At 39.2% G+C, this 25535-nt stretch overlaps 1 protein-coding gene across 1 annotated transcript; it reads right to left on the bottom strand.

The window, feature by feature from the left end:
- Positions 1–109: 109 nt before the first annotated feature.
- On the bottom strand, positions 110–20298 carry mtm1 (myotubularin 1). Its single transcript, XM_072458516.1, has 16 exons — positions 20184–20298; positions 14834–14913; positions 13799–13871; positions 12875–12969; positions 11270–11380; positions 11061–11162; positions 10177–10260; positions 9946–10095; positions 8474–8659; positions 8211–8393; positions 7977–8132; positions 6862–6909; positions 6681–6773; positions 5393–5506; positions 5133–5309; positions 110–4245 (listed from the first exon to the last, which is right to left on the bottom strand). The coding sequence occupies exons 2-16, from the start codon at positions 14888–14890 to the stop codon at positions 4054–4056; spliced, it is 1821 nt and encodes a 606-aa protein (XP_072314617.1). The 5' UTR covers positions 14891–14913; positions 20184–20298; the 3' UTR covers positions 110–4053.
- Positions 20299–25535: the final 5237 nt, after the last annotated feature.

Raw genomic sequence — 25535 nt, 5'->3', positions numbered from 1 at the left:
ATAGAATCCACTCATTACAAATGATAACAAATAATGTTAATGTTTTTGTCTGTGTCTAGTTTCAAATCAAATGGACAACACAACAGAATAAAAAAATAAGATAGTCACACATTCTTAAATTAATTTAATCAGTATTATTTACAAACAGAATCCATCCATCAACAATGGAGAATATAACATGACTATTAGAAACACATTTAAAATGCATTCTGATAGGACATTTTGGACATGTTCCCTTTGTGATGCCAAAAGCCATGACACATTTTATATGCATTTGTTAAAAAGTAGGATTTTATAGAACTATGATTCCCTACAAAAATGAAAGTTGAAATGAATAGAATCATTCTCTAGTCAATTAGCTTTAAACCAAAGTGAATTTGGACAGCTTTTTACAAGAGAATTTAAAACACTTTTGAGACAGGCAAAGCAAAGAGCTCCCGTCTTGTCACTTAGGGTTACTGAGTAAAAACCCCAAATGCCCTTCAAAACAATATAATAAAATTAAACCAACAAAGCAAACAAAATCCACATTTCTGAGCCATCATTATTTTCCTTTTATAAAACTGTAGAATTTATACTACATAAAATAGTATTTTACAACATTAGATCTTCAGACGGTAAAATAGGTTTTGATTGAGGTAATTACAACAAACTGTTTGTACAATGTAAAAAATAACAAAAATAGATTTTTATCTGTTTGCCCTATGCACCCACACGGCTTTATACTGCTGTCTCTTCTTCCCACAAACCTACATCAGATCAGACACGAAACACAGGTCGAAGGATTAGTTTGGTAGAATGACATTCTTCTGACTCACACTAAAGGCAAACAATCAAGTCATGTTTCTGAGTAGACCTGAGAGTTGGTTTGAGCAAGACAATTTAGCTTTACAGGAGATGGAGCTTAAACTCAGTGCTCTGTATATGTGCTGCAGCTCAACCTGTGAGCCACACTGCAACACATGGTCACAATTGGTCTGAACACTGGCAGATGGGAGGTTGTTCATGAACCACTTTTGAACAATGAAAGTCTAAAGAGGATAGCGTTTGTAGAAGAGCATGTTCCCTCGACACCAAACTGCTCCAGTCTCTCAGTAAACATGACCTGGGACATCTCCACGAGAGGAGGTGGTGATTCACAAAGAATCAAGGCACAAATCTAGACCCGACACACTCCACACACTTGTTTACAGCATACACACAACAGTGCCCATACAGTACGTGACTGGTGCTTCCAGGAGGCCAGTAACACCAAGGTGAACATGTGTCAATGGGAATATTCATCTGAAAAAGCCACATTATTACACCAAACAAGACACTTCAATGTACAGAAACAACCTCAAAACATCAACATCTTTGTTAAATTGTTTAACCAACTTCTGAGTTTGCCAGACGAGAAAAGAGAACAAACATTTGAGTTTATTATTGTGCTAGAGTAGACAGTATACAATCGGAATGTGATTTGTTTTTTTTAACAGTAAAGTATTTTATTTAGGGGTTTCCAATACACACAAGAAAAGTGAGTGCCCTACCTTAAGTTGATAGTTGTTTGAAAATGCATTCGACAAGCTCAGACTGGGATGTTGTGTATAGCTGCCAATAATAATCTATGAAAATGATAATAGAAAATGTTTGTCATTAGAGTGAACTCGGATGGACAAATGTTAACACTGCAACAAATGCCTCTTATTCAGTTGTTCTAGTTGCAGTGAGTTCTTAATTTATTTGTTACATGACTTCTGTTTGCTTCTTCAAATTTATAACACACAACTTAAGGCATTTCTCAAACTAATTCAAAAATAATTGCCATCTATATAATACCAGAAACCCTTCGAAAGATTTGAGACGAAGCTGCCAACCTTTGGAAAACTCAAACTGATTGTAACCATGCATTTGTAAATGGACAAACTTGTCTTCCATTCTGTTGTTTTGAAACTGTCTCGACACCTTTGTATTTATGCATGTTATAAAATAAGTATGAGTCGTTATATTTTTACAATGTACAAAATATGAAAATATTTCAATTGTTATTATGAATGAAAACCTTCATGCCAGATACTATACTATCCTGTAACAGTCAATTTAGGTGATTGGTATTCTTGGCATGTTAAAAGTTATTGACGGGGAAAAACACACATCAAAACAAGCAGGATCAGAGGCAAACACCACGTCATATCCCCATATACTACCTCGAGCACCTAAAACGCACCAAAATGTCCAAAAGCCATTTCCATTTGGACATTTATGGAGCTTAGCTTAGAAAGGTTAGAAAAATACTGCTTAGGTGAGCTGAGGTGACAGCAGAGAATAAAACCAGTCAACTCCAAACTTTATCCATAATCACCAAAAGATCATTCTGTCCTAACAAAAAAAATAAAAATAAACGCAAGTGCTATTTACAAGTAATTGGAGACAAGCCTCCAACGCTGGGACAGTAGCAGTTGAACTAGACTCCTTATATTCCTTTAGATTATGTTTATAAGTAAAGCAGCAGTACGGAAAGGTCTTAGGAGGAGTTGTTGTAGAGAGTTGGCCACATGTTCCCCTGAAAGCACTAGTCATTTTAGTCAGGTAATTGCACAAGCTAAATATAACCTCGAATCGGTTGAATTCGGTTGATCAAAACAATTCCCTGCAGTGACGCCGCATTCATGTGTCCCTCATGTGCTCCTAAACATCCTCTGACAGACTGATGATAAATGTATGTGACAGATAGAAAGGGCTCACACAAGTCAGGTACCTGCCTTTTTCTTTTTTAAACGCCCTGATCAACAGAGCATCTGGAGCATCAGTTTTTTTATGTCAGGAAAAAGCTAGAGTTGAAAGAAAACTATATCAAGCGTCAAAAGCAGCTCATCAATATGCAGTGAATGAACTCTACACCAGTGGTTCCCAACCTTTTTGTCTGGAGTGGCCCCCAAGCTTTTCTCACTCAGAATACTCTTTGACTCGAGTTCAGGCAAATAAATCTGTTTACTATAGTTTATAGTCAATTACAACCATTATATTCTTTTGTTGTCCAGAAACATCATACAAAAACACTTGAAAGTGCAAATCACAGGTTAATTATAATCATGTTGACTATGTCTTAGTGAAATGTGTAGTCCAAGATTAAACAACATAATTTGACTATGTGTGAGCGACTGTGTGAGCGACTGTGTGAGCGACTGTGTGAGCGACTGTGTGAGCGACTGTGTGAGTGGTTCCTCAATGTAAAGCACTTTGAGTAGAAAATCGCGATATAGATGTCACCTTTTAAATGTTTTAAAATGTGATTAAGGCTCTTTATTTTGTTAAATGATTGTTTAAACAGTCAGAAAAATGCATACGTTGCGTGTACATTTGATGTAATATCACTTATTGATGACATCACAGAGGGATTCCGTTATAGAGCTCAGCAATACTTCCTGTACTTTCATTTTTTAAATTTCTCTTCACAAACTTGACTAATGGAATAATGAATGATGATAAATATTTAAAACAGGGACCATCTCACCAAGCAAAGTCATAACTGTAAATCACATGGACCAGTAAGTGCTCTAGTGCCCCCAGGGGCCCCTGAGACATTGGTTGGGAAACACTGCTCTGAGGGCCACATGAATGCAGCAGCACGTTTATGTTGTGTGGCCTTTCCCTCGCATCCAGCCCCTCCACCTGGTGTCTTTTCTAATTCAAGAAAAAGCCCTGATTTTCACCGAGCGTCCCTGAAAGCAGCGGTGGACCTGCTGTGACGTGTTGTTGGCCGACTCATTCTAGACGAGACAGACGGTTAAAGGGAGGAAAAGCCGAGCGGAGCAGTAAACCGGTTTGTTCCCGTCGCATACAGTGCAGTGCCCCTGACACACAGGTCCACACCACAACGATTGGAGTTAAAGCCCTTTATCGGAACATCACCAAAACATCTTTTTAAGGCTTCACTGTAGATGAGACAAGGCTATAGTGTGACATATTGCATAATCACCTCTAGCACCACTCGGGTGTTAGGCGTTAACCAAAACTAACTATTAGCATTCCTAGTTGGCCACAGCGGAGTACTCCCTGTGTGCGCGCGCCTCAGAAGTGCGTCTGGAGGTGGGTGCGGTGCTGCGGCGGCGTGGAGGAGTTGGAGGAGGGCGTGTTGGAGGTGCTGCTGTTGGCCACTCGCGATGCGGGGCTGGAGTCGGACAGCTGAAGCGCCTCCAGTTTTTTCAAGTACTCGTCTCTGAGGGCCAGCAGCTCCCGGTAGCGCTGCTCCACCGGGCTCTGCTGTGAAGGAGGCGAACAGAGAAATCATGTCTCTTTAAAAAGGTTTAAAAAGGTATTTTCATAGCATTTTTATATGTACTCAAAGCTACCGGGGCCCATAATGCTCAACACATTAACAAAGAAGGCAGGAGCTAAAAGTACAAGACAAAACTGGTTTAATATTGAAAATAGCGCGCGCACACACACACACAAACGAAAATCCGTCGCTGAATTTTGCAGTATACTTTTCAATGTTGTTTTTCCAGTTTAAAAATGACAAATTCAATTCAATGAAATGAAAAATTCAATGCAATGACGAAAAAAATGTAATCTTGGCATCTGGGATCTTTGTTGTGACAATTTTGAATATGAAAATTTAAATCTTAAATGTAATATATGTGTTAAATATTTAAAAGCTGAGGAAAAACACACTAAAATGTATTTAGTCAAATTCAGTGACTGACATTTGGAATTAAAAACAATTCAAGGTTAGAGGAATTAGTCAGTACTTCAAATACAAAATATGTTTAAAAAATGTCCTTCTATAGTCACTTCTTAATAATTCTTTATGTAATTCATGTATTCCTGGTTTTGGCATTTGTAACTTAATGCAGCTTTTTTGTGTGTTACGTATTGAGCTCTGTGGGCCACCGTACAAAGCCTTTACAACAAAGAAACAAAGCTAAGTGGCTGAAGTGTCTTGTTCAACAACAAGTGAGCAGGAAATATGAGCAACTGCCATTTTTATTGTGTTTTCTGGACTATTATGGAAAATGACTTAATACAAAGAACATAATAAATATTAAGTACTTTGATAAGAACAACTGAAAAAAGTGCAATAATAAAAGAGAAAAATATTGGCAAAAACAGTTTAAAGATTGTGGTCATATTTCCACCGTAAATAATACCTGTCGTCTTATGCGTGGATTCCACCGGATGTAGTAAGACACCCAAAGCTCTAGGTGGCGCATGCTGGCAACAGGACAGAGCACCATGTTGGGCTCTGGCGTGTAGAAGGGGTTTAGATAAATGTCTGTTTTACTGTGGACCAGGGACCAGAGCGACACCGTTTTATTCCGGACCTTCTGCAAGAGACACATTTAAACAACTTGTTATAGAAAAAGATGAGCCAAACAGGGCGTATTAAGACTTGAGTGGCGCGTCTTACGTGTTGATCCCGAGCGCTCTCACAGTTGTAGAGGAACGTCCCGAACCTGCAGCTGTACAGGTGATCCAGGATGGTCAGCAGGAGGCGCTCGTTGAACTCGAAGGCTGTGGGAAACTGAGACGACAGAAGTTTATCAGAACTGGAGAAATACAGACCCTTTAAAATGGAGGCAAAGTGAAGAAGACCAGAATACATTTACCACTTCAGCTCTGAATACAAAGGGTTTAAGTACATTTTGAATTTCCAGAGTAGAAATGCAGTTTAGTTTTCATTCTAGCATGAATATAGTAATACAATTGTATTTGAGCTTCGTAAAAAAAGTATTGTGGCAAGTAGGGATGTCAAGATTATAGGTTAAATCGATAATCATGATTATTCAGGTCACAATATAATTGAAAGAACAAAAAAAATGATATTTTTTTTTCTAAAATTGTCACGATTAAGTTTTTTTTGTTCAATCTATAGTCCAAAAGATAAATATAAATAACTTATCTGGCCATTTTTGTCAAATTCAAATGAAAATATCTTAAAGCTGGTCACAGACTTGAGGAACTGTAACGTGAATGTAAATGAAAGATTTCCCTGTTGTTTGGTCTCAATAATCAAGATTGATCGTTAAATCATGATGTTTTTTCTGATGTTTTTTTATGTGGATAAAATGAATATTTAGTAAGTAAGTAAGATTTCTGTAAATAGTCTGGTAAAACCTAAAAATCTGGATTTTGCCTTCATCAAAAATGTATTGTAAATGTTAGTGTATGTCATGGTTTTCCGATTAAATATACAAATAATGTAAAATACAAATGTAAATAATGTCTTTAAACCAGGCTCTGATAACACGCGCATGTATCAGAGTGGTTTTCATCTACATTTTATTTAGTGATATTCTCGGGTTAATCGCAGTCTCTTCATTGAAATCTCATTGTATTGTATTCCACTTCACTTTTGCCTCCAGGTGCCTACATTCTGGAATTTAGAATATATTTACTTACAATTTTTAAAAGAATTTATAAGGAACATTAGAACTCTGCATTTCCTTTACTTTCCATTTTGTCTGCCGTCTATTCAACCATAAAATGACCGAAGCATCAGCAGATCCAGCGCACTTGAGCACACAAATGAGCCTCTAACGACCTTGATACAAATACAAAGTGGCTCGTTCTGGAGCCTTGACAGCAGCAGCAGGAAAAGGTCACCTCCAGTATTTCCCATTTACCCGTGGCAGGTAATTAAGATGACGTGTGATGTGAACGCAGGGTCCAGCCTCCTTTACCTGCTTGGTCATTACCTGCTTGGTCATTTGCCACACACAGTCGATGAACTGCACAAAGATAGGTGATCTGTCCTGGTCCGCGTGGTTCTTGTCACCGTGACCTATCCTCTGGACACACAAACGCACAGCCATGTTAATGAAGCGTCAACTGGACCATCACGTTGAGTGAATGGGAATTTATATGATTTTGACTTACTGAGGCAAACTTGTGTCCAAAGCTGATCCATTCTTTTTCAATTAGAACCTACAAAATAGAGTAAAACTGACTTAATTCATTGATAGTTCAAATTTGACAAAATAATTAAAACAAGATCTATTATCAGAATAACATCAGTAATTTGCTCCGAAGTAATTTTGTCTACTGTATATGTCATTGTTTCGACAGGTTAAACTGCAAAACTAGTGAACTAGTAAAGTTTGTGCCCATTTCCCCAGTTCAAAAATGTTGGTGATGTTTATAATGCAGATGTGACATAGGTAGAGGTAATTCAACTTCAACTATTACCAAGTCTATCTAAATTACACACTAGTTTTGAAAATACCTAGCACCTTTATTTTGTTAAATGATTACTTAGCACCTTTATTTTGTTAAATGATTGTTGAAACACTGTAAAAAACGTTCAGCACTTTTCTCATTTGTTTGTGGCCAATTCAGCAAATGATGAAAACTAAACTGGGCTGTGGCTTTGTGATTAATTTACCAGTGGTTTAACAACACCGTTTTACTTTATCTCTGCCTCAATTCTAATTCTTACTACTCTGCGCCCTTGTGCATTCACACTTTACTTTCAGAGGGCCAATGTGTAAATTCTCCCTGCATTCATTTTTGATCTAAAGTCGCATATTGATGACAGTTGGATTGATGTGAAACTATGATACATAAATATGAATTATCTCACCAAACAAAGTAATAAGTGGAAAGTGAATATGACAAACACCGTCATATGCACTTAAAGACGCACTGGTTAAACAACACATACTGTTCCAGGAGTGAACTACAGCCTACTACTTGCCTGAACATTCTATTACATTCATTTTAATAGGACAGCAAATAAAAAATCTGAACTTTTCTCAGTAGAAAAAGCAGACCCATGGTTGTTTTATATGTTCACCACATTAATAAACACAGTAATAACAATCAATATCCAACTTCAACCTCTAATTTGTCTTATTACTCCAAGTTCTCTTATTGGATTTGTGGCGCTTGGTGAAACAAAACTGGTAATTGTCAAACTGTAGTGGCCCGCTATGTTTTTGGTGCGTTCAAGGTCTATAAAAGATTGCCCTACATTAATCAGCTTGTGTGCATACCTCAAACCCTCGGAGTGTGCGGTAGTGGCTGTCCAGCATGAGCATGGCCAGAGAGGTGAGCTGTGCAGTCCGGTCCCAGCCGTCACTGCAGTGCACCAACACAGAGCTCCCCGTGGACACTTTGTCTGCCACCTGGATGGCCCCTGACAACACCAGCTGCGCCACAAAAGCAAGGGGGAAAGGGTCAAACATAATCCAAACGTTGATAGTAAACAATACGGGATAAGTACGAGCCTTGATATGTTCCAGCCAGTGTGTGGACTCCAAACTCGAGAGCCAGTGAGATTCCTCCACATTCGGATAGACAATATCTTTGAGCTTCTTCAGAGATTCCCTCATGACGTGGATATTTTGGATGTCCAGAAAGACGAGTTCTGCGTTTTGGTACTCGTCCCCCTCGTAACCTCCCCCAGTGGCCTAGAAACAGGAGAGTTTGCGTAAATGAACACGTACGCCCGCTTTGCCGGTGTGTTTGGTTTGCCTGACAAGACACGGACCTTGTTGGCCACGGCGTTCACACTGGGCCGAGCGTCGTATATCGTGAGTTTGGGCGTGTCGTTGGCCTCCCTGATCATCTCCAGGTAGCGCTCGTCGTCCTTGTTCCTCTTGCCGGACATCCCGACCAGAGGCTGACTGCAGCGCACGATCACCGCCTGGTTCTCTCTGTGGATCCAGGACAAAACCTGCAAACACAAGTGACATACATCCTCACAAACTAACACACACTGCATATCCTCTTATTTGTCTGTAACGTACGGTTTACAACTGAATGCATCTATTTTTGCCTGTTGCTCAAACTCGATCACTTGGCCGATGCTGACTGGAGTCAAGTCAAATCCAATGTTCCTTCATATTGTGATAAAATGTGAATATATGAGTATATTTCTGTGATGTATTTTATCTGCATAATAGTGATATTTTATCTGCATAATTAGTCTAAGAGAAGAACGGGTGTGTGACAGCATTTGTTTGTGAAGGGGTCGTAAAGATGGGCCAAAGGATGTTGCCCCAGAGGGGGGGGGGAGTTGCACCCCCCCTTGCAGGCTTTATCTCTACGGAAAAATACCAAGTGCCTTGATGTGAGGCTGACCAATGAGAAATGTGACCCGCCTATTCCAGAATATCTAATAAAACCAACCAGCATGGGAAAAAACGAGGTGAGACGCGGGGGTGAGACGCAGGAGGGTCAGCCAGGCTCCTTACAACGGCCTGGCTGACACAGTCCCCGCGTTTTCTCCCATGCATGCCACACAAATGTCTGATGTTTCTGTGTCGTTTCATATTCTAAGTTGAATTGTGTTCTCAATGCGTTAAGGAATAGCATCGGGTGTATGTCTAATTCCATGACACATATATAACTGAATGGTGATGCAAATCCCCATATCAAAGTTTATCAAATGTTTTTTTTCCCTAATATGCATGTCATTTATCTGGTCTCTTCACCAGGAAAAAACACCAGAAATCTCAACTTCAAGTTAGCATTTAACAGAATCACACTAATACAATAAATTGCCAAAAGGTTTATACACTCAAAAGTGAGTTTTAACAATGCTTTACCTCGCTTAAATGTGGTCAAAGGGTTGGAACCAGCACATTCCCTCTTGATTATTCATAATTTCTTGTTTTTAGCGCTATAGCTATAGGAAGAAATACAGGGGACTGGCTTCGGAGTCCCTCAGATATTACTGGACTAGCACAGATGCTACGTGATCGATAACATGTGCAATTGTCTCCATGGAGATAACAAGTTTATAGTTATACTGCGGAACAGACAAGCAATAACATCACAATGGAGACAAGGTATTAGACCCTCCATCAGAAAGGATACATGGTGCACCTTTACCCAAAACCAGGTGCAGAAAAATGTCTAGATTATTTTTAACAAAGTTTAACATAACCGACTTATTATTGCTGTTAAAACAAGTGTATTTAGTTGTCATTATTGCTGTTTATTGCTACCCGATCTCACCGGTATACGAGATCTCGACCTGAAGGCTGCCACTCTCCTCAGGTCCTCCTCTTTACTGTCGTACGGGACGGCCAGCACTGTGGGGTAAGTGTCACACAGCCCATAGTCCTCATTGATGAAAGTAAAGCGCCACTTGTTATTGGGCAAACCCTACGGAACAGAAACACTGCATTCAACCACAGGCGGCACGCTGTGATCACACTATTCCACAAAAATTCTGTGTTGCTTTACCTGCCGCCTCAGCTCATCCAGGGCTTTGTACACATGCCAACCATTCTCCTCATACTTTTCCTGTGTTACATAGGCAAACAGAGGCTGCATAGGGAACAAGAGCTTGTTAATACAAAGTTGGAATGTTTTTTTTTGCAACAGACATAAATGCAGCGGATGTTAAACTAAAGTGTATTCCCTGTTTGTTACCGCTAAATACTCAATCCTCCATCTATTGACAACACAATCTAATTCCATAATCACAATTACTAATCTGTATAAATACATATTAAAACAACATCCTTTCTACTGTTCTTTATACTTTCTATCTACTATAGACCAGCTTTAGGCCGAGCTTTGCATTAGAAACACACTATAATAATGTATAGTGCATTTTCTATTTTGGTCTCTAATTCATGCTCTTACTTCACAGCACAAGCAGAGAGCTTTGATGTGGGTGGCTGACTGTGTGTCACGCTTTTAAAAAAAGGTCCGTCTCTGTGCATTACTGCATTTAGAGCAAAATAACAATTTAAAATCATGTTCAGTTTCATACTTTTCAGGGCTCGCCACGGACACTCAACTTCCTCCATCTGAGCCCATCTGCAGCCTTTTTATTCTCTCAAATCAAGCCAAAGATCCTCTTTGGTCTTCCTCTAGTCCTTCTGTCTGAAACGAATCATCTTTCTTCTGATGTGGTCATTACTCCTTTTCTGCGCATGTCCAACAATCTCAACTCATCTCTTTGTTTCCAAAATAAAACTGATCCTATTAAAACTGTCAGGTAGTTTTGTCTTTGACCAATTACCGTTTCAAAAGCTTCTGTCCTTTTTGAACACTCACGGCCCAAAAGGTTCATCCAATTGAAACATTTTAGCCTAAATTTAACACAATAATTGACTTACCAGTGCGTGAGACAGAGGAAAGGCAAGTCTGAAAAGGAAGTCGAAGATGTCTCTCCTGCTGTGACCCTCCTGCTTCAACGCAAACCTGAGATTCCTCATGTCCTGGAGATACAAGAACACTAGATTTTAATAGGCATAAACCCAGGCAAGAATAAGCCCATTTGTAACAAACGGGGTGCATAGAGTGCTTTTGCGTCCTTGGGTCTGACCTTGCAGGTGATGTCCAGGCCGTACGAGTTCTCTCCTCGGCTCGAAGCTCCTCCCATCTTCTCCACTCGACTGATGGTGCCCAGAGGAACATCTAGTGCCACGGTCAAGTCCTTAAAGACATGGAAACGTGTATAAATAGTGTTGGCTTTGAGTTTTATATAAAAGAATGTACTTGTTACCCTTGCATACCTTACACTAGGATTTCAACAACAACAAAAAACACATACTAAAACAACTATTGATACTCAGGATGAATGTTTTCTAAAATTTCACCATAGTTAACAATAGTCTGTAGTGATGGCCGTATGCGCTTCGGACGGTTCCTGAAGCGCTGTAGCTTCACGGGTGTGTCAGGGGGATTTCTTCTCAAACAACAAACACCACAGAACGGTCTCAAACCAACAAAGTCTCAACGTGCACCACAACGTTTAAAAAAGGTGTTTGCTCGTCGGACCCGGGTTGATTTCTTGTGAAAAGGAAAATAAGTAATAATTGTCACACTGCATATCAGACACCATCGCATCGGTGCAGCGGTCAGCGTCCTGGCCTTAAAGAGTTTCTGACTTTGAAGCCTGTGTGAGCGGTCCAGTCCTTTAAGATTTTTGCTGCTTTTATAAATAGAATAAAAGCACAAATAAATCAAATTAAATAGGCCGAGTTCCTCCACAGAAGGGAAATGTAGGCCATTTTTTAAATAAAACTGTAAATATAAAAAGGGAGGATTTATTTCTTCAAAAATATTCATATTATTCTAGAAACACAGTTGCATCAATAATACATACAAAAAAAAAGCGTGTTTCGAAGTGTGTTTCGAAGCCTTGAAACATTTGGTTCAATAATAGTCAATAAATGGGTTAATTTAATGCTTTGCTTTTCCCTTTCCCCATTGGTCATGGCCACAACAATGCATGTGTGGGTTAACACCAACACAGATCAAAGCGGCATAACACTGTTTAAACACACCGTTTAGTCCTGATAATGAATAAAGTGAGTCTTAAATTAAGAATTACAGTCCCTAGCTAACCTCAGCAGGAACAGATAGATACAGCTCATAGAAAAATCTGAATAATCCAGTCCATTTTCTATTCTAACATGGGATCTTATATTATTGAATAAATAGTATCAATTTGGATTGCTCAATTGTTATGTGATAAATCCATTCTTATTTAGCATTAGTCTCAGCAAACCTTTTTATTATTTAAAAAAAAAATGTTAACAGTTGTATGAAGACTAAAGGTAAAAACTGTAAAAAAAAATTGTATTCCATTTGCGCCACCATGTAGTACACATTTGGTGGCGCAATAGAATTATTTAATGGTGGTTAATTGATTAACCATGGACAGTAAAAAAAGATCTAATACATAAGACAACGTGAGCTATTCCTTTCCTGAATAGATTTTGACCATCTCTATTTCTGTAGCGCTTACTCATAATCTTTGGATGCCTTTGCTGTTGCTATGGGTGGGAAGTGAGATGACTAAGAAGTTAAGTTTCCTTTTTGAAAGATTGAAAGTGAAAATGAAATCTGTTTTGCCAAATGAAGTCAGTGCGACATCCCTTTCCTTTGCTGCAGTTCAGGTGTAAGTGTGTGTTGTGTTGCTTACGGCGTCCGAGCTCTTGAAGTGGAGTCTGTAGTTGGTGATCAGCACTTTGCCTTTGACTGGGCCGTTGAATGGACAGATGTAGATGACTTCTTTCTCTGCACAGGTATAAACAGAAGTACTGATTTATTTATTTTTGATTTTGAAGGGAAATTGCACACAGGAGAGAAGAGAAAGCAGAAGAGAGAGAAGCCAGGGTAGTTATAAATAATGACGAGTCGAGCTCAGTAACAAGGCTTCCATTGGTACAATTAGCCTGGTGTAGCCACTGTTTGAAAATTAGGATCGCTCAAAAGGGATTTTACTCATACTCAAAAAAAGTTGAATTACTACAAACCCTGGGGGGAAAACTTAACTAAAAGAGAATTTTACTTGATGAAAGGTTGGCCCAGGGAGAGAACATTTTACAACAGTTACTAGGCAGTGTCGCCACAAATGAACAATAAAAAGAATTTTCTTCAATTATATAGTATTTCATGGAATTTATGTTGTTCGGGCAGTTAGATAATGATTACTATAGTACAGAAAAAAGTACAATTCAAATACAAGCACTGCAATCAAAAAACAGCAACTGTACTGAAGGTACCAAGGCCTAATCATTCTTATAAAGAACCAATTTAAAATCTTCCTTTAAAACGAAGAACATTTTAATCAACATGGAACAATTAAACATCTACACTTTCGGAGAAAGACCTAATTAAAGCTTAGGTGCTATTATTTCACAAGTCAAAGCACAAATGGTGGATTCCTGACTTTTGAAATAGCATTTCTTCAGTAGCTTAGTAGACTCAGATGACATCATTAACACTGCCATGGTGGAGATCAGATAAGGCTGGGTCTTAAATATAAATTGGTGTTGCGTGGTGTTAGAGGGCGAGCAGCACATTGGTAATCACTCGTGGATATGACTAAGTGTTCTGCGCTCACCTATGACCCCGTCCTCCCCGGGCAGCAGTGACACATCAGTGAGCGGCTCCATCTTTAGAGAGTCTCTGGACACCTGCAAGTGCACATGAGGAAATGACACTGAGCCAAAGAAACAGCCGGAGAAAGAAGATTTTACACACTGAACGTACACTTTCCTGTAGAAGCTGTGATCATATCAGTCAAGACAGTACCACAACATTACTTTAAGGAGACATATTATGCTATTTTTAAGGTACTTAATATTGAAATATAACATTAGGTGGATTAGTGCTTAGTATAACCCGCAATATTGATTTAACCAGTTTAATAATAGAAACATGTCCTTTGACTTCCTCTTCAAAACTGCAGAACTGATAAGCTCTTTATAGTGACTTTATAGTTCACTGTACACACAATTTTATTTTAGAACCCTACATGTGTTGACCTTTCCAGCAAGATGAATTCTCACGATTCTTGAGAATCCATCTTGTTTGGCTCCCGCTGATTAATTTGCAGTCCGCACCAGTGGTAAACAGGCCAATCACATGGCATTTAGGGCCTACAGGCGGGACTGGAACCAATCACAGAGCAGCATTGTAGTTTGGGCAGACGCCAAAACAAACATGGCGGCGCAAACAGCCGTAGTTCGGCCTATTTCAGGAGATGTACGGACCGCTTTATTGTTCAAAGACGTGCACACAATGGACATTTATGGACGTGAACGAGGACTGTGCTTCTGAACACTGGATTTAACACAAGTAACACATTTTTTTTGCGACAGCTTTTGCCAAGAGCCTTCTCAATTTAGAGTATGACACAGATCAATCTGGTGTGAGCTAGGTTATAAATGTGTCACTCGAGTTTCAGAGAGGAGGGCGGGGATAGGGGGGAAGTGAAAACAGCCTCGGTTGCAGGACAATACAGGATTACTCAAACATGTATGAATTTCTTTCTACTAAATGCTAAAAACTAGATCATGTACTAAAGGCTGTAATATGTGTTGCAACAACATGAATATAGATGAAAATAGTGAAGCGAGAGAGGCCTGTGTCTTACACTGGAGATGTGTGTGTCCAAAGAGTTGGAGTTGTAGACAGACACGGGCGAGGCCATCGCTCAGGAGGCACTTCCACAGGCTGCACACACAAACAAACAAACACATTTAGACAGACATCATGCTCTTTCAAATGTGCTCTACTAATTCAAGTTCCCAACGACAATGTATTCAATAGAAGAGGCAGATATATTGAAAATTGTATAATATTGTGCAGTTGTTGTTCAGGAGATATGCAAAATTAGAATATTGAGTATTTTGTCTATAATTAAAACTATTAAAAATGACAGCAAAAATATTAAAATAAAAAAAATTATATATATATATATATATATATATAAATAAAAAAAATTATTGAAACATCTAATGTGAAACTTGATGTTTGGCCAATTTGTGTGGTTCATCTTATTCTACATTCACGTTTTGTGACATTTACGGACACATTTTTAAAACATTCTTAATGCATTGTTAAAATACCATTTGATCAAGATAATTAAAAATATAGATATTTTCAATATTCATTGTGTCAATACTGTCCACACCTAGACTTTGTTCTTTAGATAAAATCGGCCAGAGTAAATTAATGAAGAACATAAACTTCACAAATGTCTGTTTAGATCCACAAATACCAGAACTTTTTTCCATTTATTATACAATATCATCTTGTTAAAAAGAGAAGAGCAAAAGCTGCAACACCTTTCACTAATGGAGACATTCTTCTTTGAGAAGATGCGAGACAAAAACACATTTCTTTAACACTTGTTTTGTCACCTCCAAACACACATGGAGGAAAATGAGACAATATCAAAAGTAGCTGGACACTAAAGATTCAGATTCAATATAATGTGTTGAGTGGCACATTTGTAATGGCTTGAGAAGTGTTTATATGAGTGAGTCTTGTCCATCTTCCCTGGCAGCAGGTGTGTGCACATGACCGCGCCGCACAGTCTCACACATCAGCACTACAGCTCTGCAGCGCTCACTTATCACTCTGTGTGGACTCAGAATATCATCATTCAATATCGACCTGACAGAGCTGACAAGCGACCATGGAACACGGTTTTACTCTCTTTATGTACTTTAGTGTGTCAAATCACACTATGTCACAGATTACTCTTATACTTAACATAACAGGTAGACAATATTTTCCCCCAATTCCCCCTGTGCTAAAACATCCCACTTAATACAAACAAACAAAAACATGCAAAAAACATGTCACTTTTGAATTTATTTGTTTACATTTTTCTTCCCTTTTTTTAAAAACTTTTTGTATCACAAGTTTAAAAAAGTAAAAAAAGATCTAATACATAAGGATTAGGGTCCATTACAGACCAATATAACAACATTTACATTTACAGGTTTACTTTGCATTAGTGTGTAAACAACATTTTCTATCTTCTACATAGTTCTATTCTTAAATTCTTGCCAAAATAACAAAAAAAAGAATCATTTTTAAAAGTTCACTTCTTACCCTCTTCAAGCCTTTTCCTTAGTATCAAAATTGAGTTAGACATTTTAGTATCGTGACAACTAGGGCTGGGTATTGCCAAGACCCTCGCGATACAATCGCCCGATACAGGGGTCACGATACGATACGCATCCCAATACTTGTATATTCCGATACAATTCCCTCATTACGATGCATATCCCGATACATTTTGAAAAAGGGTCTTAAAAATTTACCAAATGGGTAATTTTTTTTCCATTATGTTCTAACTTCATACATCCAACCAACTGATCCAAATAGAAATATATAGAACACATTCTAGTAAAGTATTGCACGTTTCTTGCCAATAATATATAAAACAAAATCGATACTGTAACTCTATATCAGACTCCGTGACGATATATCGCCGTATCGATATTTTGAACACAACCCTAGTGACAACAGTACTTATTACAAGAGGTTTAATCTAAATGTGAAGAATTTATCACATAAGTGTAGAAATATCACATTATACCCTTATTTGGAAGTTTACAACATAACTTTTCTCATTTTTATAGCAACTGTGCTCCATACCATGAAAACAACATTTCATTTAAATACATTTCCCCGCTACACTATGCTCTGAATAGGCTTGTGGGTGCATATATGAGTTTTGACCTGTTATGCGCTGCACACATGGGTTGTTGGTCTGTGCACCTGCGTTTAAAGCCTAGCCCCCTTTAAGCACCATGAGCAGGTGTGGCTATTGGCTCCTTGATCAAAAATTCAGGACCTGGCCTGTTGGGACGATCCAATTACCGCGCCCGACTATCATCTCCAAGTAACGAGACTGGTGGGTTTACCGGGCGACTTCCCCAGCTGGCAGTGGTCAGGGACGCGCCCCGCAGAACGACATAACTGTGATATCATATACAAGAGCGGGAACAAAGGCAGGCTTGTAATAAATACCGTAGGGCACAATGGAGGAGTTCAAACCGCCATAGTTTGACCAGGGAAAGTGAAAGAGTCGTGACGTTCTTTTCTGAAAGACCACAAACCTGATGTTGGGTGGAGATTACAAGCAGCTCATTCAGGACAATTGTTACACGTTTTTTTTAGAACACTGGGTAAACCACATCATGCCACTGTAGACCGAATTGCGTTACAAAGTAAATGTATCGTAAAAACACCAAGGTCCTCCATCCGACAGCAATGTACAAGATGATTTGTATTCATTATTTCATTTATTCTAAGTCTAAATTATTCCGTATTTAGTCTAAATTTTACTCTGTTTGCTGCTTGAATTATGACATTTACACGTACGTTTACATTTTGCATAGATTATTAAATTATCTTCGGTTATCTTCATCTGGAGAAAGAGAGTTTCATTTTTGTACAAACTGCCCACACCAAAGCGTACAAATATACAAATATCAACTTAATTATGATCTCTCACGTTGTCAGGGTTTTCGGTTCAATTTAAGAGCAAAAGCTATAAAATGTTCACTCCTTCTATGGTAAAAATGGCCTTTAAACTGTGCCAAAGTACAAATGTTTCTCAACCTAGTTCATGGTCAATATATTTTATTGGGCCTATCCACATGAAAAACCTGCACAAAGTTCAACGTCTTCTTTGCCAGCACAAATGAATTGGCACAATTGTTGTTGAAAAGACTTTGGCAAAAGAATATGATGACAACTTTATGAATCCAAACCCCCCAAAAAATAATATAAAGTTCAAGATATTTCTTCAAAACCAGCGACAGTTTTATAGGCTTTTGAGATTATACCTAGGCCTCTAACTTTTATTTTGGTAAAAGACTAATCCGGCAAATATTATTTTGATCAGTTGATTAGTCAGAGTGCAAAAGGCCCGTGAATGAGATTTTTAACTAATTTGACCCAGTTGGATCTAGAGAACATCGTTGTAGGAGTATAATTGTCTCATTTTGATGTAATTACTGCTCTGTTTGAATGATAAAACCTTCTCTCACCACATGGCATGCTTTGGAGTCCGTTTATATTTCATCAAACTATTATTTGATTACTAAATTAACTGACATGACATGATGTTTCTAACCCTAACACCTAATTACAACATCCAATTCTATCAATGTGTGAGTGATGAACACAACCCACTGTGGCATCTCTACAAGCAAACAATATAACCACAGTTTATCTTTGTACAAATGCTTTCTTCCTCCGTAATAAAGATTAGACACCATTTCAAATGAATGATGATGAAAACATCAACTGCAGAGTGTAAAAAACAAAGGTGTGAAATACATCTACGGCTAATATGATTTAGCCTGGATCACTTCCTAACACCTGGCCACATCCTCCTCCTGCTGTCATCAGACACACGCCGGCTGGAGCAGATCTGCGTTTGCATCAGCCCTGGTTCTCAGGACACTTCTCTTAACGGTGGATTGCGTTCCCAAAGCAGGGGCCCGGCTCACAGGGGTCTGCTCTGCGAGTAGCTGACCTCACCCATGATGTCTTAATAAAATGTAAATCAAACCTTCATTATTCTTCATCTTCATAAGGCTGATCTCAGCAAAGCTCAAAAAACTTCCAGTTTGTCCTCAGCTTTTACTGCATTTCTCAGCGCCTCTACGAAGCATTTTCACATCTCTTTATGTAATGCATTGGGTTTAGATCAGGTTTAAATGCATTTCATTTGACAGTCAGAGGTCCAGTGCCAATTAAACACATTATGGCCCCATCGTCAACAAAAGGAACAAGGCCAAGTAGAGCTGCAAGATAAGTCACAATCCAATCAAAACCGCAGTTTCACTGGTCGCAAATTGGCAAATGGCAAAGGCTGGAATTTTTGAAGCACCATAATTTCCTCCACCAACAACAAACTATATTATGTCTTATTATGCATAAAAACTGATAACCCCGTTTTTAAATCTGCACAAACAAAAGTTATTCTTTTCTTAGTCTGGCATGAGACTATTTTTAAGTTGTTAAGATGTGCGGACAACTCCAGAGCACAAATCACATCAGAGGCTAATAATAGACCAAGGTAAAATACAGTTAGCAGTAGACATGTGAATGCAACAATTATGTGCCTCAAAGTGAATGTGTTACAACTTGTCGGGACACTTGGTGGGATACATTTACACAACGTACACATTGGGTCAGTGTAGCTCAATTTCAGTCATAAAACAAGGAAAAAGCAACAGCTACATGCATAACTACATGATGAAACAAACTTGCACTGAACTTTGAATGTTGACACACAAGAAGACCAAACCATATCCTGTTGCTCCTCCCAAAAGGCACGACCTGCAGAGACACACCTGGCGCAGTGATATCAAGACGTGGGAACTACATTACTGCTCAGATGCACGTACCGGTAATGGATATGGTACTTTTAACATGGATCCTGCTATTGCTATTATTAAAAGTACCAGTTATAACGAGAGGAGCGCAGTGATCCGAGAACCCAAGCCCCACTTTCACTTCACCCGCCGGGACTTTCACACGTTAGACAAGGCCGTGTCCCGGGGTGAGAGTGACACTGAATCCCGCCGGGTGGAAAAAGCAGAGGTCTGTGGTGAATGAAGCAGCGGTGACTTGTCAATACAGATCAACACGAGAGCGTTTGGCCGCGCGAACAACGGCGATGCGGGTTTAATCCGACACGGTCCGCACGGATTAACCGTCAGAAACAAAGCGGCAAAGAGCAGCGGCCCGCTTAAAGCCCCTAACTCAACTTTTCCAACTTAGCTTTTCCAGTGGGCACAGCTGTGAGTTGCACCAGGAAATAGCGGAGGCCTACACAGATCGACAGCTTGTTCTGGCCGAAATAAAAGCTGCAAAAGGCCCGCAGTGAGCCGAAACCGCGGGTGATAATGTGCGAAAGGCCGTTAGGAGCGGAACGGAGGGCTACGCCGCGGCTGGACGGGTTTACTTACCCGCGAGGTGCGTTTCTCCCGTGGCTGAATGTCGATCTGTTTCCCCCAAAGCCACAGTCGGAACTCGCTCTGTGTCACGTGTCACACTGTCATGGCGCGGATTGGCTGCTTGTCAAAATTAGACGCCGCAATGTGTTCTGGGGAGTGGAGTTTACTGTCGCAAGTGGCGATTGTAGGCGGTTTAGAAGAAAGAAGCGTGTTGAATACGCCCAGTCTGCTCAGAGTGCTTTATTTTAGGCTATGTATTGCTTTATTATTTATTTGGAAATGTATTTACAACTTTTCCAAACTTGTTTAGGATGAATGATAGAATTTGAATACGAGCGATCGCTGTTATTGTTTTTTTTCCGGGGTTTTTGGCTCGCGCGCGCCTCCTGGTTGGCAGAAAGTGAATGCAGCAGGCAAGAGCAATTTTTTTTATTTTTTTTAACGCTATCTTCCATTTTATGACCTACATTTCTGTTGATTTTGTTTTATATAATAGAGCATGTTGCCTGCACTCTGTGGCTTCTCTTATTCCACTGATACTGAAGTGAATTTGAGTGTTAAAACTTCCTTGAAACTTTCTAAATTTTTTACCCATGCCCATGATATCTTTGCCCACAACCACAATCAAGAAAATGATTTGACCTCAAATCTGGTGATTTGACCATTTATTAGCTCCACTGGTTTGCAGCATTGCAGCTTGCAGTGTTGTGTTTCCTGCCGCACCAAAATATTGCAATTAAAAACACGAAAAATAATTTGCATAACAGGAGATGGAAAAGATGTTGATGATAAAAAGATAATACAACAACAAATTAGTATATACTAATAACATGTTGCTGTTTATTTTAAGAAAATAAAGAATAGGCCTAATAATATTGTTCCTTCCCTGATCCTAATAATCGCAAATATTGTAGTTCCTTCCAGTGCACATCAAACACAATTGTCCGAGTTTTCTTAATTGTGTGCTATTTCCAAAGCCAGCAGAAGGCAGCATTTTCCATACTGGTTTACAATGATAGCGTTATAAGAATTTGGCTTTTTTTCACCTATTCGCCTATTCATGTGTTTCAGGCAAGTGACTGTGAGGACCAGTTCCCCTTCCCCATTCAAAAGAGAACACGTAATATGTATATTTGAATTATTGTATTGCTGTAAAAACAGAGGGTTGTCCTTCAAATGTGGGAAGGATCCTTGGCCTGAAAGCCACAATAAGGTCGATTATAATCTATTTAAAAGTTGAAACCATATTCAAATTAAGATTTTTCTAACTAAGGCTACTGTTGCAAAATAGGCTACATTTAGTGTGTCTTTTCAAAATGAAATGGAAAAAGGCTTGTGTGGTCTGTGGTTCTCCCACAGAATCCATGGTGTATTGACTGAGCACATAAATAACAGGCTACAATAGGCCACACCCTCACTACCACACTTGGCTGTTATTAAAAGCTCACTATTCATTGCTATTTAATCTACTGAATATATGTGATCACTGCACTGCGTTAATCCTTTTAGGCCAAAGGGAGAGCTGAAGCTGAATCCTTTAAATCCAGTTTCTGTCATTTGTTGGAGCAAATCTTGTTAAATTTAAACAAATTAAATCTGATGTAATAGCCCAGCGTCTGTTTAAAATACATAATTATATCTTCAACAAGGTTAAATATAATACAAATGTGTTGATTTGTGTTAATGAAAAAAAGAATGAAAAAATGAGTGTGAAATGATCTATATTGGGACAGGTGTAAAGCAGAAGTGAATGCAACTCATTTAAGGGGCTAGTACTGGCGCCCACTTGCGTGTACCGTTTGTGGTGACTGATGCTTTGCTGCTGTTGTGGTGGAGTGTGAAGCATTCTTTTGACCTTTTCCATGACACAAAAAGGTACGGTTGTCCAGCCCAACAGGTGATCGCTGTCTTTGGTGCTGAATGATAACGAACTACAAAATGACCAATATGGATTTTCTAAGCATGTTATTCTAGTATTTATGCAACTGAAAATTAAACCTTTTAATGGCTTTTTTGTGACTTTTCACATTGGGCTTTGTTGTGTCTTTTGTAAGGGAATTGTAAGTGAAATGTTACACTTATAGGCTGAGCTATGGCGTTATAAAGCATATTCACCAGCTTTACCAGTCACCAGATGGGCCTGTACAGTGTTTAACTCAATAACTCACACATGGTGGTGCTGTTATCAAACTCTTGTTATTTATTGCTATGAATCTGACTCAATATCTATGAACATTGCACAGCCTTAATCCTCTTAAGGCTAAAGGGAGAAGTGTTATAGGTCTCTCCCTTTTCTTCATGTATGTTCAGTAGATACATATTGAGGAAGAATAGTGGGTCTATCAGCGCATGTTTTGGGGCTGAAAATGCAATTGCACACTGTGAAAATAGTTTGTTGTTGAATGTCAATTGAAAATAATGCTCTAAACAACCCTCTGTTTTGGAGGCTATAGTCTATTTTAGCCTTTGACAGACAGTTTACATTTTTAATGACAGGCAGGCAGGTGGGCAAGGTGTCGATTCAGTCAGGTAACATGTGCTCCATCAAGCGCCTTCCAGTCTGTTCCAGTAGCTTTTTATAATAAGCATAGGTTCCTAGAGTTCGAACCAAGCATGAAAAGGCCTACTTTGGTTTCTATGCATTCAATTACAATTCATCCTTGTTATGTAAACGTGAAACTCTCTTCCAGAAAACCTGTGTTTTTAAATATTGCCTACCTTTTTTAAAAATCTAAATAAAACATGTGCCATTTTACATTTTGTCCAGTTTATGTGTGGTTCATGATTTTTTTTTACTTTAAATAAAAGAAAAAGAAGAAAAATGACTTAAAATATTTTTGTTTTTTTACTGTCATGATTGATTATTCTTCTGTATTTATCTTATATATTGTGTATTGTGAACTTTCTATATATTTGATTTTTTTTTAGTGACTTCTGTGTAAACCAGTTGTCTATGTACAGGCTCTAAAAATAAATTGCAATGTAGATTATTCTACATTTGTTCAGGAACAAGGCTTATTTAGCTGTACTACAAAATGTAAAGATCTCTAAATATGCTTCGATGCAAAAGGTGTTTAGGGGTACATTTTTAAATATAGTCTTTCAACTGGGCCTAAATAAAAATACAAATTTATCGAATGGAAACTTATAAATTGACACATTTCTCAATTATTAGTAGGTGGGATCATGTTCAAGACAACATTTAGCCACACTTTTATTTGTTGTTCTCTCAATAAATCTTTTTTGTTTTTGTTTGTTATTTTTCTATTTCATAAAAAGAGAAAGAAAACGTTGTTTATTATTTATTTTTTCAACTAACCATTGCGTTTATACATATTTAATTCAGTTAAGTCAGATCTTAAATGTAAAAAACTGAAAATGACAGGTCTTCAATATTGTTGCAGTTTGGTGCTGAGTTGTGTTAACTACAGTATATGCTGCTGCGCAATTATGAAGTCTGTCCTTGGTGCTGAAAAGACGTTGGTATTTAAACTGCTGATTTTTTTTTTTAATGTGAATTTCGGATTTTTGGAGCACGCTAATCTAACGTAGATCTGATAATCAAGAGCCTATTATTGGTTTTCAATAATGCGTGTGATGAGCATCTGGCTATAACACCATGGTAACAGCAATGCATTTAGGCCTATACCATTCACGTTTAATAGGGCTACTTTCTCCTTAGGATAAATAAAAGAACGTGACGTCCCTTAGAATAGGCCTGGACTAACTTTTCAATGAATCTGCTCCAGGAATGCCCACTACAACAGCCTGAAAAGAAACAAGATTTAGAGTCAGTGTTATTCATCCATGCACGACTATAGAGAGGCCGCCCGCCCCCGCCCTCCCCTGCTGCATATCAAACACATGTGCGTCCATGTGTCCCGGCTACAAAACGCGCAGGGAGCCACCAGCAGCGATGCAGCGATGCAGCGATGCAGCCGGGGCCTATAGGAGGGGGAGGGGCCAGATTCTCTTCGTCATCCGCTCCAGTTAATCCAGTACGGACACTTCACATGGATGCACTGGGAGAGAGAAAAAAACTGCAGACCGGAGGCAACAGTTTAACAGCAGCAGTTTCACGCTGCACTTTCAGGACACACTAAGAGACAGTGTCAATGTTGTGTAGCCAAATATCAATAACCTTCATTATCAGGCAAAATGTTGAATTTTGGGACAGACATATGTTGTAAAAAATTAAATTTAAATTACTATAGTAATATACAAACAGAAAAATCCATAAAATTGTTTTCCAGCTCCTCTGGGGGGATCCCGAGGCATTCCGAGGCCGCGGAGAAACATAGTCCTCCAGCATGTCCTGGCTCTTGCCCGAAACACCTCCTCAGGGAGATGTGGAACAGATGCCTGAGCCACCTAAGCCGGCTCCCCTTGACTTGAAGGAGCAGCGTCTCTATTCTGAGCTCCTCCCAAGTGACAGAGCTCACCTTATCTCTAAGGGAGCGCCCAGCGGAGGAGACTAATTTCCACTGATTGTATCTATGATTTTGCCCCTTGAGCCATTACCCAAAGCTCATTGCTGTAAGTGAGAGTAGATTGAGCAGCAAATCAAGAGCTTAGCTTTTCGAATCAGCAACAATCCAATACAGCGAGTGCAACAGTGTAGATGCTCCACCAATCCACGTGCCAATCTCCTTGAGATACTTGAACTCCTCCTTTTGAGGGGGCAAACCGCAAACCCTGATCCTATAACTTTAACCTGACTGTGAAATTGTATTTTGTTAAATGCCTTTCTCTGCATTTCTGTTGTGAAACTGTAGAGGGGGGATCATTGGGATCTGAATGTCCTGGAACAATGCAAGCACACTGTATGACCAAAGCAAAAATAATAAAATAATGTTTATTCTTTGACAAAAACGGTAAAAAGAGTTATAGCCTATAAATTCAAATGAAATTGTCTCCACAATTGTTCAGACAGCAGGTGACGTTGGCACAAAAAAAAGAAAACTGCCGTATGACAGAGCTGCTGATGCTGATGATGCTGCTGGTGGTGGTGTGTGAGTGCTGATGCTGCTGCTGGTGGTGGTGTGTGAGTGCTGATGCTGCTGCTGGTGGTGGTGTGTGAGTGCTGATGCTGCTGCTGGTGGTGGTGTGTGAGTGCTGATGCTGCTGCTGGTGGTGGTGTGTGAGTGCTGATGCTGCTGCTGGTGGTGGTGTGTGAGTGCGGATGCTGCTGCTGGTGGTGGTGTGTGAGTGCTGATGCTGCTGCTGCTGGTGGTGTGTGAGTGCTGATGCTGCTGCTGGTGGTGGTGTGTGAGTGCTGATGCTGCTGCTGGTGGTGGTGTGTGAGTGCTGATGCTGCTGCTGCTGCTGGTGGTGTGTGAGTGCTGATGCTGCTGCTGGTGGTGT

The sequence above is a fragment of the Eucyclogobius newberryi genome, unplaced genomic scaffold (genome assembly GCF_026437365.1).
Source record: "Eucyclogobius newberryi isolate DKJ021-1_F unplaced genomic scaffold, fEucNew1.0.hap1 SCAF_22, whole genome shotgun sequence".
NCBI lineage: Eukaryota > Metazoa > Chordata > Actinopteri > Gobiiformes > Gobiidae > Eucyclogobius > Eucyclogobius newberryi.
The sequence above is the reverse complement of the archived record's forward strand: the minus strand, read 5'-3'. Positions and strand labels throughout refer to the sequence as shown.

What these genes read in the sequence shown, in the direction of transcription:
- mtm1 (XM_072458516.1), bottom strand. Translation starts at nt 14,890, where the DNA reads ATGGCCTCGCCCGTGTCTGTCTACAACTCCAACTCTTTGGACACACAC. An exon ending in TGGATGAGCTGAGGCGGCAG is followed by an intron (nt 10,096 to 10,176) that starts GTAAAGCAACAC and finishes TCTGTTCCGTAG; the next exon opens with GGTTTGCCCAATAACAAGTG. An exon ending in AGAGCGCTCGGGATCAACAC is followed by an intron (nt 5,310 to 5,392) that starts GTAAGACGCGCC and finishes TGTCTCTTGCAG; the next exon opens with AAGGTCCGGAATAAAACGGT.